Source organism: Rosa chinensis, chromosome 5, assembly GCF_002994745.2.
Source record: "Rosa chinensis cultivar Old Blush chromosome 5, RchiOBHm-V2, whole genome shotgun sequence".
Lineage (NCBI taxonomy): Eukaryota > Viridiplantae > Streptophyta > Magnoliopsida > Rosales > Rosaceae > Rosa > Rosa chinensis.
The window spans coordinates 73,682,628-73,701,049 of NC_037092.1; the positions used below are offsets into that span (position 1 = coordinate 73,682,628).

Genomic DNA, 18,422 nt, shown 5'->3' on the forward strand with positions numbered 1-18,422 from the left:
TCAGCGGTTTCCCTTAACTCTTTAAGGGCTTCTAATGAAGATCATGTCCAACATGAACCGCGATGGAATCTGAAACTTGTTATGGAAATGCGTGGGCACATCCCTTTCCAATCAAGTAGTCATTTTAGTGAGCGTTATCAACCTCTTTGTAAACGCACTCCGTGGTCTAGAGCCACTTGACTTGGGTAAATGAAGTTCACCACGAACCTTCATGTATATTCCATATCTAGATCCCTATAGAGATATGTAGTGACCACATTTGTAAGCTGCATGTTCAGTTATTCGGAAACTACCAAACTGAGAGGGTAGTGGAGTGCAATGACATCCATTACAAGAGAATATGTCTCATCGTAGTCAATTCCAGGGCGTTTTGTGAGGAGCCTTGCACCATAAGGCGGGATTGCCAGCTCTTTTTCTCATCGCGCTTTCTAACGAAGACCCATTAGTAAATAGGTTTTATGTTGGGAGGTGTTGGCATCACTAGCTTGAAAACCTTCTTCTTCGTTAGAGAATCCATCTTAACCTGGATCGCATCTTTCCATTTAGGCCAGATTTCTCTACGTTGGCATTCATTAATCAACAGAGCGTGGTTCGATATCATCGGACTCAACAAACTCACGCGCAACAAAATACGCGATTACATCATCAATCATGATGGAGTTTTTATCCCACGTCTCATGTACACTAGTGTAATTTTCATAGAGCTCTATATTCTCAGGAATAGGTTCTGACGTTGAGGCGTCCCCCAACGATAACCATAACCCATAAGATTTTCATGAGACGGATTTTAAGTGTTGATGATCAAAAGATTGGAGTCTGCCAAAGCATCATTCGAACCTACGGGCCTCCCACGCATCCTAGCTGGGGCCATAGCCTGTAATGCCAGAGTACCACTCTTTTTGGCGTTGGCGCTATGCCTACCTTCTTGTAGGGTGGCGCTACGTCCTCTCGTAGGGACGTCTTTCCTTGCAGGCTTGTTTGCAGCATATTTGTGTGATCTCATCACTTTAACAGGGATCGAGAAGAGACATAGTGGGGACAGGCCACGACAATTCCTGTCATCCCTGCTGAACATTCGTGTTCTTATCTCCCCATAACGATAGGAAGACTGTCTCATCAAAGTGACAACCCGCAAATCTAGCGGTAATGAGATCGCCTTACAAGGGCATTAAGTGGTGGACGATTGTTGGAGTCTCAAATCCAACGTAGTTGTCCATTCGTCTATAAGGACCCATCATAGGGCGTTGTGGCGGCGCAATTGGCACATAAATGGCTCACTCAAATATGCATAAGTACGATACTTGTACCCAGTCACTAGCTGTAACGCAGAGGTACATTGAGTGGCGGTGGGTCGTAGACGAATTAGCATAGCTGCATGCGATATTGCATCACCCCAAGTGGATATAAGGAGATTAGTGCACATTACCAATGTTCAGACTACCATCATAGTCGTTTCCGCAAGACCATTTGGGTATGAACATGGGAATGTGATGTCCAACATCAGTCCCATTGCAATATCCATTGAAAGTCTTTCGATGTAAACTCTCTAGCATAGTCAAATCCAATTGACTGAATATGATGATCCGGGGAGTGAGCCCGTTGTCATATGATATGTGCTAGGAGTGTAGCATAAGCAGCATTTATAGGTGGACAATGACACAACACGTGACCAGCGTGTTTGCGTGTCAACCAACATCATGAAATATTTAAGCGTCCGCAAGTTGGTTGAATCAATCCACAGAATCCCCATGGATTCTATGTAAGAACAGAATGAGTATGTTCATTTCCTTTGCATAGGATGGTCTTAGTCCTAATTTCCCTAAGGAACGAGCTTTGTAAAACGAGCGAGAGGCTTTAGAAGCAACCAATGAGTATTTTGGTTAGGCCTGAGCGTCTGAAACGCTATTTGAAGCAAGTTGGTGATTGCAGCATCACCTGGGGTGCCATCACCATAATGGACGCTATCCATGGTGTCATGGTTAGGGACTGTGCCAGCCCCAGGCTGGTGGTGGACAGAGGCAGTGCCCTAGGTAGCAGCGTCGGTCACACTTAGTCTAGAAATCAACTTTTGATTCATGCTTCGTTTCGCTCAAAAGGAATGACGTCCATGTGAAGTTTTTAGTAGACGGATCATCATATCATGACTAGGATGATCTATCATGTAGTGACAAAGCCAATATGTGTCTAAATCCAAAAGATCTTCTCTCATAACTTTATTGGATTAATAGCCCGAATCTCCCAGGAATTGCAGATGGCTTTGTGGCACCATATTATTATGCATATTGGTGGACCAGTGAGTGGCGTTTGCAGGATATTTTGACAACTGATAAATCCCGCATACCTTCTAATGCAGCGACAGTTCCACTGAAATTGAAGAACAATAAAAGTCCTCAAGGATATCTAAGGAGCTACAATGTTCACGATAACTGACAAGCTGAAAATAAGACCCGTATCTCCTATCTTGGTCTTTTCTGTTTTAAAGGAATTGGGTGTTCCTTTGACTGATATAAAGGAGGAAACAGTTCAGGTCGGCAAGGTGGAGGTTAGTTAGTACTAGGAATAGTTGCCCGCGCTTTGCTGCGGGAGTTAAGATTGTTAGTGAATTGTTTACGAAAGTAAGTAGATGTATACAAAAGAAGTTGTTAATATGATACCAAGGAAACTGAAATTGAATACAGTCGATATGAAACTGAAAATGAAGGAGAAAAATGTAAAGGAAATTGAAATTGATTGATTGAGATCTGGAAACTCATGTTAGTTCCTCAGTTCAAGAAGATGCAGTGAAAGATCAAAATCGAACATTGTACGATAAGCATTGGTCGTAAAAGGATTACCGCTTTAAGAGCTTCCTGGTCCCAAAACATTTCGTGTTCAATTTTTCATAATTTTTCTGCAGCTCTTAATGCAATGGAACTATGAAGTCAAAAACTGAATCTCAAAGTACAGAAGAAATATAATACCTGCAGAAGTTTGAGATCTTCTTTGGAAGCTAATTGTGACAAAAATTTTAATCAAAACTATGAAGCATAGTAATAAAGAAAACAGTGACATATAGAGGGAGAATTGTTACATTATATTCATTTGATAAAAGAGTACATGTACATTCTACATTTGTTACACAATTGATTTCCTTTGAAGTCATCCAAAAATTGCTTGATGCACAATAACGTTAGGCATTTCAGCTGTAGCTTTACAAAAAAGCTAGCTGCATAGTCAGATTAGCTATTATAGTTGCAGATTTACAAAAAGATTGTTGCTGCAATCTTGTGAGATTGTGGAGCTTGTTCAAAAACAGTGGTGGTTCCAACTGTACTTGTGATTGCAGCTACACAAAATCGATTACTTCATCAAAACACTGTACACCACAGTTATCCTGCATTAAACAGTCTTTTTGTTTTCAGCTGATGACGATGTGGTTTCATCTTCCTCTGCTTCTCTCTCTCTGCAGAGTAAATAAAGGGAAAATTTCGCAAACAGTACACCAAGTAAAGGCCATTAATAATTTTTATACACAAAGTTTCAAACCAAACATTTTGGTACATGAAATCTAAAACTCGACTCACTATCAGTACACGACGTCAATTTTTGACACTAAAATGTCCATTATGCCCTCAGTTCTTTTTTTTTTTAATAATTTTTTTTTCCTTTGTTTATAAATGACTCGAGTCATTTTTTTCTGTTATGCGAGGTGAGGAAGGCGGCGTTGGAAGCGAGGGAGTGAGCCCGGAAGAAGGAAGAAGAAAGAGATGAAACGAAGGAAAAAAAATAACAGAAAAAAAAATTATTAAAAAAAAAAAGAACTGAGGGCATAATGGACATTTTGGTGTCAAAAATTGACGTCGTGTACTGATAGTGGGTCGAGTTTCAGATTTCGTGTACCGAAATATTTGGTTTGAAACTTTGTGTATAAGAATTATTAGTGGCTTTTACTTGGTGTACTGTTTGTGAAATTTACCCGTAAATAAAATATAGTACTTATTTAAATACTGATAAGAATTGATTCATTAAAATGAATTATATAGTACATGTATTATAACGTCCTTTTTTAAAGATAAGAGAATTGTAATATTCAACCAAAATGAATGTGATAAAAATTAGAATGGTATTTTCCAAATAACCAAAATTAAAAAAAAAAAATTAAAAAGAGAGAAAATATTCAGATCAGTACTACTTACCTTCTAGATTTCTTGTCTGGTTCAGATATGAATAATCCTCTTTTACTTGTCTCAGCAACTCTCTTTCTTTGAAAAGGAACAGGATCTGGAGTCATAGTTGCTGGGTCGTTTTCAAAAGGTGGTACAGAGGATTCCATATGTGGGAAGACTGCTTTGATTATTAGCTCACTATCTTCCGTTATCTTGAGCTGAAAAAGAACTTTTGGCCTCTTGTTTTCTCCATCTCCTCTGGTAATGTTGCTTCTGTTGGGTAGGATCTTTTGCTGACCAAATCTTTGCAATTACTTCCAAACAGTTTCTCTGCTTGTTTTCCCATTATGATAACCGTTGCCTCATTTTGACCATCTGTGATGGTCATGTAGACTCTGAAACTATATATAAAGAAGAGACTTTAGTGTTGTTATTTTGTTTTGTCACATAATATAAAATTTGTCCTCAAAATATAATTTTTTACAGTGTTTACCAAGAATTTCTTGCTTCCCATGATGTGAGCAGCCGAGTTGATTGTCATGTTCTTGTTCTCTTAATTCTCGATAACAGCGAGGCTTTATACCACCAACCGTCGTGTGTTGCAAATCTGGAAATTGAAGCATTGCAATACACCATTTGTTCCTGTAATTGAAAATTAAAAAGGGGTATAAATTATAAAAATGTCAAAGACTTACAATTTATAAATTAGGGCCAAAGTAGCATAATGAATCTATAATTTACAAAGTAAAACAATTTACGGAATAAATTATTTAAATTTCAAATACTTACAATTTATAATGTGTAGTTGGAAACAAAAATTGGATTTTATACCTTGTATGACAATGGATCCAATATGTTCAATCGAGTCACTGTTTTCATATTGGTTTCCTGGATTTCTTCTGATGTTGGCTGTTTGAATGGTGTTGGAAGTATTTGCACTCTATCAACCAGTTTTGAGAACCTACAAATTTATAGGCATGTGATGAAACTGTTGATATTTTTTTCTTTCCTTTTTTGTAAAATGATGGTTTTCTTATAATGAAGGAACTTACTGAAGCCTGTACTTGTTTGTTTCTGGGATCTTTGGATTAATGAAAATACAGGTGTTGCTTGTATTTGATGGGGCAGGTTTGTCTGCTAGTTACAAAAATAATTAGTTATATATAGTTGTTAGTCATGTTGAAATAATTGATGAATTTTTTAAGGACACTTACTCAAGTACTCTTTGATTTTTAAACTGGTTAATGCCATCAGCACTGGTGGAGAAGCTTTTCTAATTGTTTCCATGTCGACTTGTCTAGCAGTGTTGCCCCAGAGTGTAATTCTCAAGTCCTCTCTTCTGCATTTTATGTTTAGGAAGTTAGTTTTAAATCTCAATTGGATCATATATTGTACTTAAATGTTTAAAGTGTGTAAAAAGTTTACCTTAAGTTCTGCAAATGGATTTCACATTTTGACTCTTGTCTTTCACATTTTGACTCTCTATCCTTGACAGTTCACAGTTGTCTCATGTGGTGGTACAATCGACTTCAAACAGCCATACACATCTTGCATTTAACAAAAATAAAAAAAATAATAAAAAGTGATTAATCAAAGTTATAAGGTAAAGCATAATGACGAAGCATTGTTTATTTACAATGTGTACATTTACCTGTTAGAATTGTATGATCATTCATGCGTGCTTCGAGTTGATCAAATTCTACTAAATAGAATCGATGCTCTGGAATTTCTGGGCAGTTTCCTTCAACTACTTCAAAGACAGTCAGTGCATTGAAACGGACTTGACTCCGATGATCAAGAATCTTGTAGTTTTCCTGGTTTTTTCGTGTAAAGAAATTCTGAATGTCATAAACCTTGCCTTGTTGTATTTTTTTGTGAACTAAAGGGTAGTCAGATTCATTGATAATTGCATGAATAATTGAATAGCGTCACCCTGCATTTCATAAGAGAAAAATATGTATAAGTGTGCAAATAATTGGACTGATAATTAATTGTTAGTGAGAAAATTACCTTTTCATCAATCAAGACAGAGTGGAGACCATCATTCTTGTCAGTATTATATTGCTTTTCTCTCCACACTCTCGATATACGAACTCTGATCTTGTATTCTGATTTGTAAGGTTCCATTTCATGAATGAAGACATCCATTTTGTTCTCGCAGCTGCAAGTAATAGCATATATTATTTTTAGATAATAATTTTAAAAAATTGTTTTCATAGACTACATATAACTTCATTTTGTTTGGTTTCAATTGTAGAGGCTTCATTCGATGAATGAGAAAATGTTTGTTTGAAAATCTCAAAATGAGTAATGAATAATTGAAAATAAGCTGTTTTGTCACAAAAAGAATTCCTTTTTCTTTTTCTTTCTTCAGCATCAGCCTCTATGCACAACTATATATTGAAGACCAAGTTATGATCATAAATTTCGATTGAAAGAAATGTGCTAAAGCCTTGGCAAGTATTTGATGATAAAATTCTGTGGGAATTAAACACACAGTTGGATTAGCTTTGATGAAAAACTGAGGCATAAGAATGTCAATATGAAATAGGATTATAAATCAAATGGAATAGCAAATCAAAGAAGCAATTAAGAGTAGTTTTCTGAAAATGAATGGTTTTTAACAATTGAACATAGGCAATGCTGCTATATTTTTTTAACAAACCCATAGTCTTTGAAATTATGTTTCATTAAAGCTGATAAAACTCCTTAAAAGTTAAAACTATTAGATGCACAGAACCATTATCATGATCTAAAGGCTTAAACTGAAAATTCAAATTCAAGGATCAACATACAATAGAACACCCAAAAACATGACCTCATAAAGGAAACATTTGGTATACAACCCAACACCAGTCAATATTAATCAAACACTGCAAATAACAAAAGGGTAGTTTGAAATTGATTGATTTTGAAAGAGAGAATCAGATCAGTGGTAGTGGAAAACGAAAAGAAGTTGATGACATTTGATCAAATAGAAAGTGAAACTTGACCGAGTACCTGTTTGGATTCATGTCGACGTCAGAGAGGTTGCAACAGCGCAGCAGCGGAGGTCAGTCTTCACCGATGCTTCCCGAAAGTAGGCGTCGGTTCTTTAGATTATACTTGTAGCAGATCACCAACTGAAGACACAATTATCCTGAAGTCAAACACAATGCAAAATTACTATAGCAAAAGAGAAACCCAACCACTAATGAAGACAAACCCATGCACAAATCTCAATCAGAACACAAAACCCCTCACCGATTGGTCTAGCATGATTATTCAAAACCCAGCGACACCGAAACCTGATCAAGCCCCTTCAGATGCGCAGAGCCGAGCTAAGAACGAAGAGAGAAAGAGAGAGGAAACAGATCGCGTTTATCACCCTCAACACCTTTTATATCTAGGTCAAACAGAATACCGTAATTAAGCAAAGAATGGAGGGCAAAATGGTCATTTCACAGTTCCGGCTCGGCTCGAGCCGGCACTGTTACTAAGCCGATGAACAGTTAACTGAGAATTAGTATATAGTAAATTGTTTACAGATTCCTTTATTTTCTAAACCTGCCCATTCAGGTACTCTGTAATCCTTTCTCTTCCACTTTTCCTTCCTGCATTTTATTTGTGGATATCTTTTTTGTGTTGTCTTATTGCAGGCTTTGCGTCTTTTGGTGGCTTCTTTTGTACGCCACTCTGCTCTAACAGATGTCTTCATCAGGCAGCTGAAGAAAGAACAATGATGAAAGTCTGCTTTTACAAATTGAACTCCAAGTATGGATAGTAGTGTTTTTGCTTTCGTTATGTCAGTGTTACAACCTCCTTAATTACAGGATTGCAGTCTGTTTAGTTGTAGCCTAAATGTAGTGAATATGACTGATGAATTTGATTGCTCATGGATATTTTATTACTGCTGAACTTAGAATGCACAGCCGTATTTCTTTTTTCCATATTAAACACAAACTTCTCACTCCTTAATTTCAATATTGTTGAACAATGTCTTGTGTAGCTAGTCATCTAGTGTAGTTACTTATCGCAGGCTTTTCTTGGTGACTCTGTTTTCACCAATATCTTCGTTAGGAAGCCAAACAAGAACATCAATTGATTCGTTATTTTTTGGTTGTTTGCTTGGATAAAAATTGACTCGTTATATTTTGAAATTTGTCATTTGAAACAAACTAAAAAAACAAAAGAACTTATTCATTGTTCGATTGTTATGTAGTAAATTAAAAAACAGAAGAGGATTTCCAGGAACAGCAAGGAAAGTATAATCACCGCCCAACTTCAGGAAGTCACCGCCTATGTTAGTATTCCTTTGATATCTGGGAGAGCTTGTGTAGCTACTCATCTAAGATATCTCTTTTGCTAGCAAAAGTCAGTCTTTCTCTTTGCTCTGTCTTGACAGTGCTTTAGGTATTGAGGTTTAGATCATTAGGTGAGGTAGTGAGAGTTCAAGTACCTTTTTGCAATCCACTTTTTGTTATTACTTCAATAATTTTGTCATCTTCCATGGCTAATATCATTTTGAAGGGATTGGTGGATATGGAGAGCAAAAAAATCATCTTCATAGATGCTGATACTGACTTCACCAAATGTTCTCTTTGGTTTCTTGACATCCCCATGGGAACAATTCTCTGGCACAGTCATTCGCTACCCGTCGTCAGAATCAGTTTAATGAAGAATATGTTGAAAGCATTGAGAAACTTGATGTCAAATGGGATTTCCAGTCATGTTGTTTGCTTTCCAAAAATGCTGCTAAATCTGAATGCAAGACCCTCAAATTCGAGATTTGCAACTCTAAGCCAATAAGCTACTGCATCTGCCACTGTTCTTGTCGCATTGCTCCCCAATGCGAAGTTTAAATTCAGATTCAATCCAGGAACTTGGAAATGCATATATGGAATCATGACTGGTGTGTGCAAATCTTCTGATCCTTACTCACCCTTTTTTTTTTTTGAATAATCAGGGATTAGGCGATGTTAGCTCCTCGGAGGCAAACTATGTAGGGAACAAGTCTCACCCTCTATCCTAAAGGAGAGGGGTTTGCCACACTCTGGGAACCCACCGCCCGTCCCCCTATTTTTATTTTATTAATAACAGAAAAAGAAAATACAACCTAAAGAAGGGGGGATATAAACTTTACCCCAAAAACTAGAAAGAAAGACAAAAGGAAGTGAAAAAATTGAAGCAGAACCTCAAAATTTCCCAACTTCTAGATAATTAAACAGCTTGCAAAGCAAAACAATGCAAGAAAAAATAAAAATTGCACTATCTGCCAAGAGAAGCCATCCGCACCCAGCTTCATAATTAAACCAAATAACCCCTGTAACATCATGTCCAAGTAATAGCGACCAACGTTTGCATTATAACCCTTGATCCTTACTCACCCTTGTTTACTTGAGCTAGTACCAAATACAACGAGGTAGAGACAATTTTAACTCGATTTACTATATTTTCTGCTAATTATATGTTTGATTTTATTTTCAATACCTTTGAGACCTTTCAACTGTATGCTACATTTTAATTAAATGCATGCGTCACTTGCTTTTCTTAGAAACCTAAGCATAGATCAACACTATTAGAAAAACCCCTCAATGCACACAGATGACATTCACACAGATAAGATTTTGTATGAGTAAACCAGCAATACACACAGATTTTTGTATGAAAACAACATTCACACAGAGATCCGTGTGAAATATATTCTAAAAGTGGAGCCGCAAAAATTCACACATAGACTTCCGTATGAATTATGATAATACACAGACTTCTGTGTGCATACGTGTCAGAAACTCACACAGATGTCCGTGTGAAAATTTAATTCGTTTACTTTTTTAGATTTTCCATAAGTATCAAAATTTATTATTTAATTATATACACGGACAACCGTGTGAATGTTTATTTTAAAATAAAACAAAAGTAAATAAATTTAATAAACTTATTATATTTGGGAATTATCTCTGGGAAACATTTTGTTTCACACAGATATCTGTGTGAAGCTTTTTCAATAAGTCCAATGTCCTCTTCATTAATTATCTCAAACACAGATCTCTCTCTCTTTGAAGTTCTCTCTCAAAATCTGCCTCTTCTAATCTCTTTCTCTCTGACTAATCTGGCATTGGAGGGAGCAATCCAAGCCCAGAAGCCGCTTCCAGTTCCGCCACCGCCGATGAGCAAGCCGCTCCTCCTGCCGACGTTGCTACCCTCTACGAACACGATTCATTGCCGACAAGATTTATTGCTTCTTCTTCACAATCGCGATTTGGGTTCTCACTTCATTAACTGAAACTGAAACCCTTTTGCTCCAATTTGCTTTTCTTTCGCCGATTACAAAGCTCATATATGTTTTTCAAGATGTCAAATCCCCAGGTAAGGGATGGGTATTTCAATTTCCTCTCTTTACAATTTCTCGTAGATCTATCTAATTTTGCTAGTTTTAATATGATCTCTTGACCCATTTCTGTTCCAATATCCTCCAATTTGGATTCAAATCAGTATGGGTCTTCCGCCTCAAGCCATAACCCTTTGGATCCAACACTTCGAACTCGCGACAGGCTTGGCAATAGAGTTTTCTGGGTTCTGTGGCCGCCTTATGATAGAAGAAGTGGTGTTGGGATGCTTATAGCCCTCCAGAGCCTTCATATTGTAGATCTGAGTAACTCAGCTATCTCTTTCTATGTGAATTTATATGGATAATGGCTTTCATTTCCTGCTTGCTACTCAAATTTTAAATTTATGATTTTTGATCTATGTCTTCCTCCTTACTGCAGCGAAAATTTGTGTAAATGGTGAGAAGCAGGAGTAGTGGCTTATATTGAATGGTCGCAGCTCAGATGAATGGATTGGGTCGTGTTTATGAAGATATGATATGCAGCAGCACAAGTTGTAATTGAACTCTTCTTGCCCCATGGATTGGTGGTATTGATACAGTGGTATTGGGGATGAAAAAGACAAAAACTTGAGGGACCAAAAAATAAATATGTAAATAATTTAATAAAGTTTAATAAATATATTTCATACACACCGATTTTTTTTTTTTTTTTTTTGTGCAATAATTAATAGAGTTGATAGAGTTGTGATTTAAGTGGGACCCACCGAATATATTCACACGGACAGATAACTCCGTGTGTAAGTAGCATTAGCAATGCCAGTAATACGTACAGATATATAATCCGTCATGTGAATTGGCCTATTCACACAGATTTTCGTGTGGAATACTATGATTTCACACGGATTCTCATCCGTGTGCACTGGGGGGGTTTTCTAGTAGTACAATGATCAAAATTTTGAAATGTTCGAGACCACCCAACAGATAATAAATACCCTTCTCAACAGTCAACACCAAGGGAAGAATAAAATTCAAACTCGATTAGATTTGCTTTCAGAAACCAAATCGTTGCTGTATTCTTTGAGCCACCATGCATGAGTGACACTCGTACTCTCTGGCTTGTATAGATACAACCAATTAGATTTTTGGGACCATTTTATGTTGCGTATAAATTGAGAGTGATTCAGAGCAGATTGTAGCAAACCAAATTTTATCACTGCTCATCTCTGAAATATTACTACCTTGTTGGTTTTTTTTTCATCTAGATTCCAGAACTCGAAGTACTTGCTGGGGAGGCGTAAAATTTTCAAATTGGTAAGCTCCCAAAAAGAACCAGTTTTGCATATGGTGCTTGTTTTTTTTCTTATAATTGTTTAGAAAAACTCCATTCAGGAGTAATGTTTCTCAGTTAACATTCTGTTTTTGCAAGTGGTATTTTAGGAGGTTTATTGAAGTAGTTTTGTTTTAGGATTTTGGACAATAAAAGAGCAACAGTTTTTTCCTTTCTGTTTTTATTCCAGGAAAGGATAACCTAGCCAAATTTACAATTTTTCACCATCCATGGCTCAGAAAGTACTAGCTGAGAAGAACATTAGCTTGAAGGCGTTGGTGGACAAGGGGAGTAAGAGAGTTATCATTGGAGAGGCGGATAATGATTTTATTGATGTTCTTTTCAGTTTCTTGACAATACCGACGGGAAAAATTGTCAGGCTTGCCTGGGACCATTCCACACCACTGGAAATAGGATGCATGAACAAGTTGTATCAGAGTATTGAGAAGCTTGATGTGCAGGTTTTCAGGTCTAATGCATGTAGAGACATGTTGTTACTTCCGCACACTGCAGCTAACTGTCATTGCAAGAACCTTAAATTGAAAATTATTGACGATGCTGAGCCAACACGGTTTAAGTGCGCTAATATTTATGCTTCTTCTCAGTCCTACTGGTTAAGTTATTATTCAACTGTTCCTTGCCCTTCCTGCTCAAATGCCATGAATTCTGAAGTATATTTTCCATCTTGGGTAAAGCTATGGTATGTTAACATTTCTCATACATCAACTATTTTTACCCCTCTAAGGACTCATGTTATCACTTTGAGGACTAATATTACTATTTTCAGGACTCATATGATAAACTAAGAAAATTTACCACTTTAAGGACTCATGTTACCACTTTTAGGACTAATATTAATATTTTGAGGACTCATGTGGTAACTAAGAAAATTTACCACTTTAAGGACTCATGTTACTACTTTGAGGACTAATATTATTATTTTGAGGACTCATTTTACCACTTTTAGGGCAATTGTATGCATGTCATACGTTAACATATTGTAGAATTTTCCATCTTTCAGAGGGTGATTCTCAAGTTGGAGGGGTCTTTGCAAAAGAGCGAGCCAGGGTTATAATAACTGATGATTTTCAAGTGATTCCCCCATTCAGTGCAGCTAGCATTTCCTTGTTTACCAAGCTTGGAGCCATGAATAGCAATACCACTGAGGAGCTAACTTTCAGTATTGGAGTTGAGCAGGTAATTTTTTTAATATGCCTCATTTTTTGTTACTACTATACCTGTGCCATGGTTTCTGATGTTAAAGTATTTTCCAGGTTTTGAATTTTCTTGTGAGTTTATTTGTATCAAAAAAGCCTGTCACTGAAACTCTGCAGAAGCCTAATCCTGTACCAAAATTAGGTTGTGTGGATTTCAGTCAAGGAATATGTATTGAATCTCAATGTCAGGGGCCTTGATAGATGAGGAAAAAGAAAACATCTCTGTCAAGCTCATAGTGAGTGAATCAAAGAATGTGGTTTGCTATGCATAAGTACAAGAGGATTTTGTTAATTTGATCTTCAGTTTCTTGACTCTTCCACTTGGATTTATATTAAAGCAGATGCTGGATTCCCATTGGAAAGGATGTATTGATCAGTTGTGCAAGGGTGTCCTGGATGTTGATGAGCAATTTTTTAAGTCAAATTTCCACAAGGAATTGCCATGCAATCCCAAACTTGTTCCTGGGTTCAGCTATGAGAACAATCTTTTAGGAATTGAGGAGGTCGTGTACCATAAGTTTTCTGATCGTAAATTTACTGCTGATAGATCCATTATCCCTTCTATGTCCTTGAAGGCACTCAAAGTTAAATTTTTGGATCCCAAATCCCATGGTGATAAAGATAGAAATGCTAGGGGATTCTTAAAAGAAAAAGCAATTTTCACAGTAACTGACAATTTGGATGTAAGGCCAGTATATCCAATCTTCCAACCGTCTGTTCTTAATGATTTGAAGGTACATTTCACTGATATTGAGGATCGAACTGTGCATGTTGGCAAGAAGGAGGTGAGTTGAATAAAATTTTCTTTGATCTCTATTTTAGGCCATTTTGCTAGGTTAGGAATTGATCAATTTTATATAAATATCCTAATATTTTTCTAGATTCATAATATATTGTCAGTCTGGTGGAAATCGTCCTATTAACGAATCATAAAATGCTTGTTACAACATGCCCTGAATCAGACCACTTTAATTGAATGAATCCAGACAGGTTGACAAAGTTGTTCAATCACTCATGGACTTATGTTATACCACATCAATTTAAATTGTTCATTGTATTTATTTACGTTAGTGTCATTTTAACTTGAGTGCTCATTGTGTATCCATCTGTGCATCAAGAATAGATGATTGTTTAAATTGTTGATGACTCTGGAATATTTCAATTTTGCAGGCTTTGCATCTTTTAGTGGCTTCTTTTGTTTCTGACTTTGTTCTAACCAATGCTTTCCTACGGAAGCCAAAGGAGCAGGCAATTAAGCAAGAGAATTGAGGTGGCTAGTTTTGAAGAAGAGGTGGTGCTTTTGTTGCTACTTCATTGGACCTCTTCTAAGCATGTGTTTTGGTTTTTGGGGGCAACTTCCATTTGTGGTGACCTGCAGGAACTATTGAAGGTTGTTATCTGCATACTAGTGTGTGTACTCTCTTGTTATGTTCTTTGTAGCCTAGCTTTCTTTAGAAAGTAAGTTTTCAATGTATTAATATCTGCAAGGATACACATATATATGCAGATAGCTGCTGTGGTTACAATGCTGCCATTAAATCCTATTTACAGCTATGATCTAAACTGATACACAAGAATCAAAACAGCCTATGTAGTTAATGTAGGAGAGTCAGATGGCTGAAGTTTGGGAGAAGATGTAGTTGTTCTAACACTTTCTGTTGTTGAGAATCTGTCATTAGCTGTTTTGTGGGAGCTATGTGTGTCTCTCTGATTTCATTCTTATGCACTATGTTTATTAAGAATGGTTCAGTTATCTTTGTAGATGTTTATTAAGTAATCTCATCATCAGCTAGCCATGAGCTATGCTCAATGATGGATATCTCTCCTGTCTTTTCAATCTCGTGTATGTGAGATGCCTGACCTCACTATTATTCTGACCTTAAAAAGATGTCTTTTCAATCTAAACATAATGACCAATTTTTTATTTAGATGATTCTTATAGAAGTTAAACTTACTTAGACAGGTAGCATTGGAATGATTGTTGAAAAGATTATTATAATTACTAGAAATGGCCGGTAACTAAAAGTTCTCCATGAACAAAAATGAACTGATCAAATTATCAAGAGAAATTGCTCATTCTATTTTGAAATTCTCAGTAACTAAACGAAATCCTCTGTATTTTTTTTTGGGTTATTATCACAAATGGTACCTGAACTATACCTCAATTTTATCGATGGTACCTGAACTTCAATTTTGATCACAACCAGTACCTGAACTTTTCGATTTCATTTTAAATGGTACCTAGAGCCACCTCCGGTCAATATTCCCACTAAAAACGGCATGTGAGGCGATCATGGTGATGATTTTTGATGATTTCAAGGGTTGCAATCATATATAGTGATGATTTTTGGGTAATAGACTTGCCTTGAACTTGAATTATTATTATTATTTTTTTTAGATTTGGCTTTTTTGGCCGGAATAGTGACCGAATGTGGCCTTAGGTACCATTTAAAATGAAGTCGAAAAGTTCGGGTACTAGTTGTGATCAAAATTGAAGTTTAGGTACCATCAATAAAATAGATGATAAGTTCAGGTACCATTTGTGATAATAACCTTTTTTTTTTTCAAGTCCCAAGAAAAAAGCAAAGTATTTATCTTTTGAAAAAGCTAAAAATGGTTGCTCATAATATGCTACTTTGCCCAATCAACTGCCATTCGCAGCATTGCTTGACTATCTCTTTGTTTCGATTCATGATATTCTTCTACGTAAAGCACTCTATTTTCAGCTGACCTTTCTTTCAAGTTTCCACTCTCTGGATTTCATTTGCACTTTGGCAGTTTTTCCCAAAAAGCTTCCGCTTCCAGGTTTGATTTTCACATTCCAGTTTCTCTTTTGAATTTCACTGTAATGTTCAATAGCTGGGAATAATTCATGATCATGTTGCTTGATATGAAATATATCTGGAACTTTTGTGTTACTCACTGCAGTCATTACTTTCTAAAATTATCGAGTAAGATCATTCATAAGTAATAAACTCCCAGAAATTAATGCACCATTCAGGATTCAATAGGGTGTAAACGCATTTTGCATAGGTATTACAGGATAACAAGGGATATATATGCACCTTCTGTTTTCCTCTAAAAGAAAATTAAAAAGTTGAGTAAGTCAGGAATTTACTAGCACTATATGATGGCATGATGCAGACAAAAATATAAAAAAATTTATGAACCCTAGAAATTGATCAGTTCAGAGAGTTATGACTGCAGATTAGAAGGATCATTGTGTAAGGATTGTCATTGTTTTGTTATTAATAGGCTATCCATCATTGGAAGGGATTGATCGCAGAAAATCAGAAACTGAGGATCAAAAGGAACTGTGCTGTTGTCCTTTGGGGTCATTATAAATTTGATTATTCTTCATTAATTTGTTTAACAGAGCTAGAGCTGATTTCATTTCCTTCAGTGAAAGGAATGCAATTTATTGACTGTTTCATCATGGAAAATACCCTACTGTCATCGTATTTTTCAATCAAATATTTTTTTTTTACCTGTATTAGATTTGGATCCCATCTGTTTGTATTCTGGAGTTCTGTCCTCTTTAGGAAAATATTGATGTAACAAATATGAAATATCTCTTTCCTGCTAGTTGATTTGTAAGTTGAAGCTCTTTTCAGGCATAACAAGTTACATTAACAAAGCAGATTCTTAATAATTCATGGCTGGTATCATAAGCTTAAAGGCCTTGGTGGACAAGGGGAGCAACAAAGTTATCTTCATCGAGTCAGACAATGATTTTGTTGATGTTCTCTTCAGTTTCTTGACAATTCCCATTGGAACGATTGTCAAGCTCACCAGTAAACAGGCAGTACCATTGCACATAGGTTGCATGAACAATTTGTATGATAGTGTTGTGAATATTGATGTTCAGCATTTTGAAACAGAAGCATATAGAGACATGTTGCTATCTCCCCAGAATGGGGCTGAATCTTATTGCAAGAACCTCAAGGTGAAAATTGATGATTTTGTGCAGAAAGGCTACTTTCTATGTGAAAGTTGGAATTGCACCTTCTTTGAAAACAGGTTATTAAGTCATTATAAAGGTGATTGTTGTCAATGTGGAAGATGCATGAATGTCAGTTGTGGTCTTACAGCTCCATCCTCGGTTGAGAAAGATGGCGGCATCTTTGTAAAAAAAAAAACAGCCAGACTCATGATTACTGATGATTTGCATGTGATGTCCCCATTATCTGCAGCAACTTGTTCTATAATAACGAATCTTGGAGTGGGGAACGAGAATAGCAAAGTTGAACAGTTGAGTTTCAAAGTGGAAGTTAATCAGGTACTTGATGTTTATGTGCTTCACCCCTTTTTGTTGACCTGTAATGTTGTGGTTTCTGAATCTGACCTGATGCCTTTTTTCCAGGTTATGGAATTGCTAATGAGCTCTTTAGTATCAAAGACACCTTTGACTGAAATTCTGCTGAGGCATAAACAACAGAAACTGAGCAGTGAAAATGTTCATGAACGAATATGTATTGGATTGCAAGTGTCTGGAGATGTTTTGGATGAAAATGAAAAAAAGATTTCTGTTAAGCTTACAGTTAGAAAATCGAAGAATATTGTTTGTTATGCAGAAGCAGGGCAGGATTTTGTTAATCTACTCTTCAGTTTCTTGACTCTTCCACTTGGGGTTATATTAAGACATGTGCAGGATGTTTCTGTGTTGAGTTTCTGTGTCTGTGGGTTATGGCTAGTGAAGGAAAATGCTTCAAAGGCACTATGAATTTACGCTTTCCTTTAGACTTTATTTGCCCCACAACAAGTGTGCAAAGGGGTTTGATCAAATAAGCCTTTAGGATACAATGAAGCCTAGCAGTCCTGCTATTGTTGATCGGTGTCTTGCACTTACGAAGATCAACCAAACACTCAATTGAAAGTTACAAGAGGCTCAAGGTTTCTGGAACTAAAACTGCAGTTTATAGTTTCCAGATTTGTTTTGTAAAGCAGGGAAGTAATGGATTGGAGGAACTGAAAGAATAAAGCAGAGAGTATCTCAAGATATAGGAATTAAGTTATATTTTTAATCTGCAGGTATCACCCCTTTATATAGGGATGTATATGCCTCTTCAATTAATTGGGATAACCCTTATGTAAGGGTGACAACCTTTCATTTATGAAAGATGATGATTAAAGCATGTAATGAATATCCCAAGAAGTCACCAGTAGAAGTTAACAAGTTAACAACGTTTGCTTAATTTAAACAACAGATTGGTGCTTGTGAAGCAACACAATGCTTCACCAATATAACTGTCCAGCTGCTTCCTATATCTGAGATCCTTTTTGAAATTTGAATTGTGGTGATCAGTCACAATTCAATTTATCTATAATAGTACAAGTATTCAATTTATCAAATTTCAAAAAGGATCTCAGATATAGGAAGCAGCTGGACAGTTATATTGGTGAAGCATTGTGTTGCTTCACAA

At 36.4% G+C, this 18,422-nt stretch overlaps 1 protein-coding gene and 1 long non-coding RNA gene across 4 annotated transcripts; one reads left to right on the plus strand and one right to left on the minus strand.

Annotated features, from left to right (window-relative positions):
• Positions 1–3,394: 3,394 nt before the first annotated feature.
• On the minus strand, positions 3,395–7,539 carry LOC112167107. 2 transcript variants are annotated; one of them, XR_002923598.2, is made up of 11 exons: positions 7,389–7,539; positions 7,146–7,284; positions 6,156–6,306; positions 5,797–6,078; positions 5,571–5,692; positions 5,360–5,484; positions 5,198–5,279; positions 4,977–5,106; positions 4,639–4,787; positions 4,176–4,546; positions 3,395–3,442 (listed from the first exon to the last, which is right to left on the minus strand). It is a non-coding gene; the product is annotated as an uncharacterized LOC112167107 (long non-coding RNA). The 2 variants fall into 2 exon arrangements; XR_002923599.2 differs by having other exon boundaries at positions 7,146–7,267; positions 7,389–7,498.
• Positions 7,540–15,666: 8,127 nt separating this feature from the next.
• Positions 15,667–17,980, plus strand: LOC112164024. 2 transcript variants are annotated; one of them, XM_040519602.1, is made up of 3 exons: positions 15,667–15,804; positions 16,614–17,278; positions 17,363–17,980. In XM_040519602.1, exons 2-3 carry the CDS (start codon positions 16,655–16,657, stop codon positions 17,720–17,722), a joined length of 984 nt encoding a protein of 327 aa, XP_040375536.1. In that variant the 5' UTR covers positions 15,667–15,804; positions 16,614–16,654; the 3' UTR covers positions 17,723–17,980. The 2 variants fall into 2 exon arrangements, with proteins under 2 accessions (XP_040375536.1, XP_040375535.1); XM_040519601.1 differs by having other exon boundaries at positions 16,614–17,980.
• Positions 17,981–18,422: the final 442 nt, after the last annotated feature.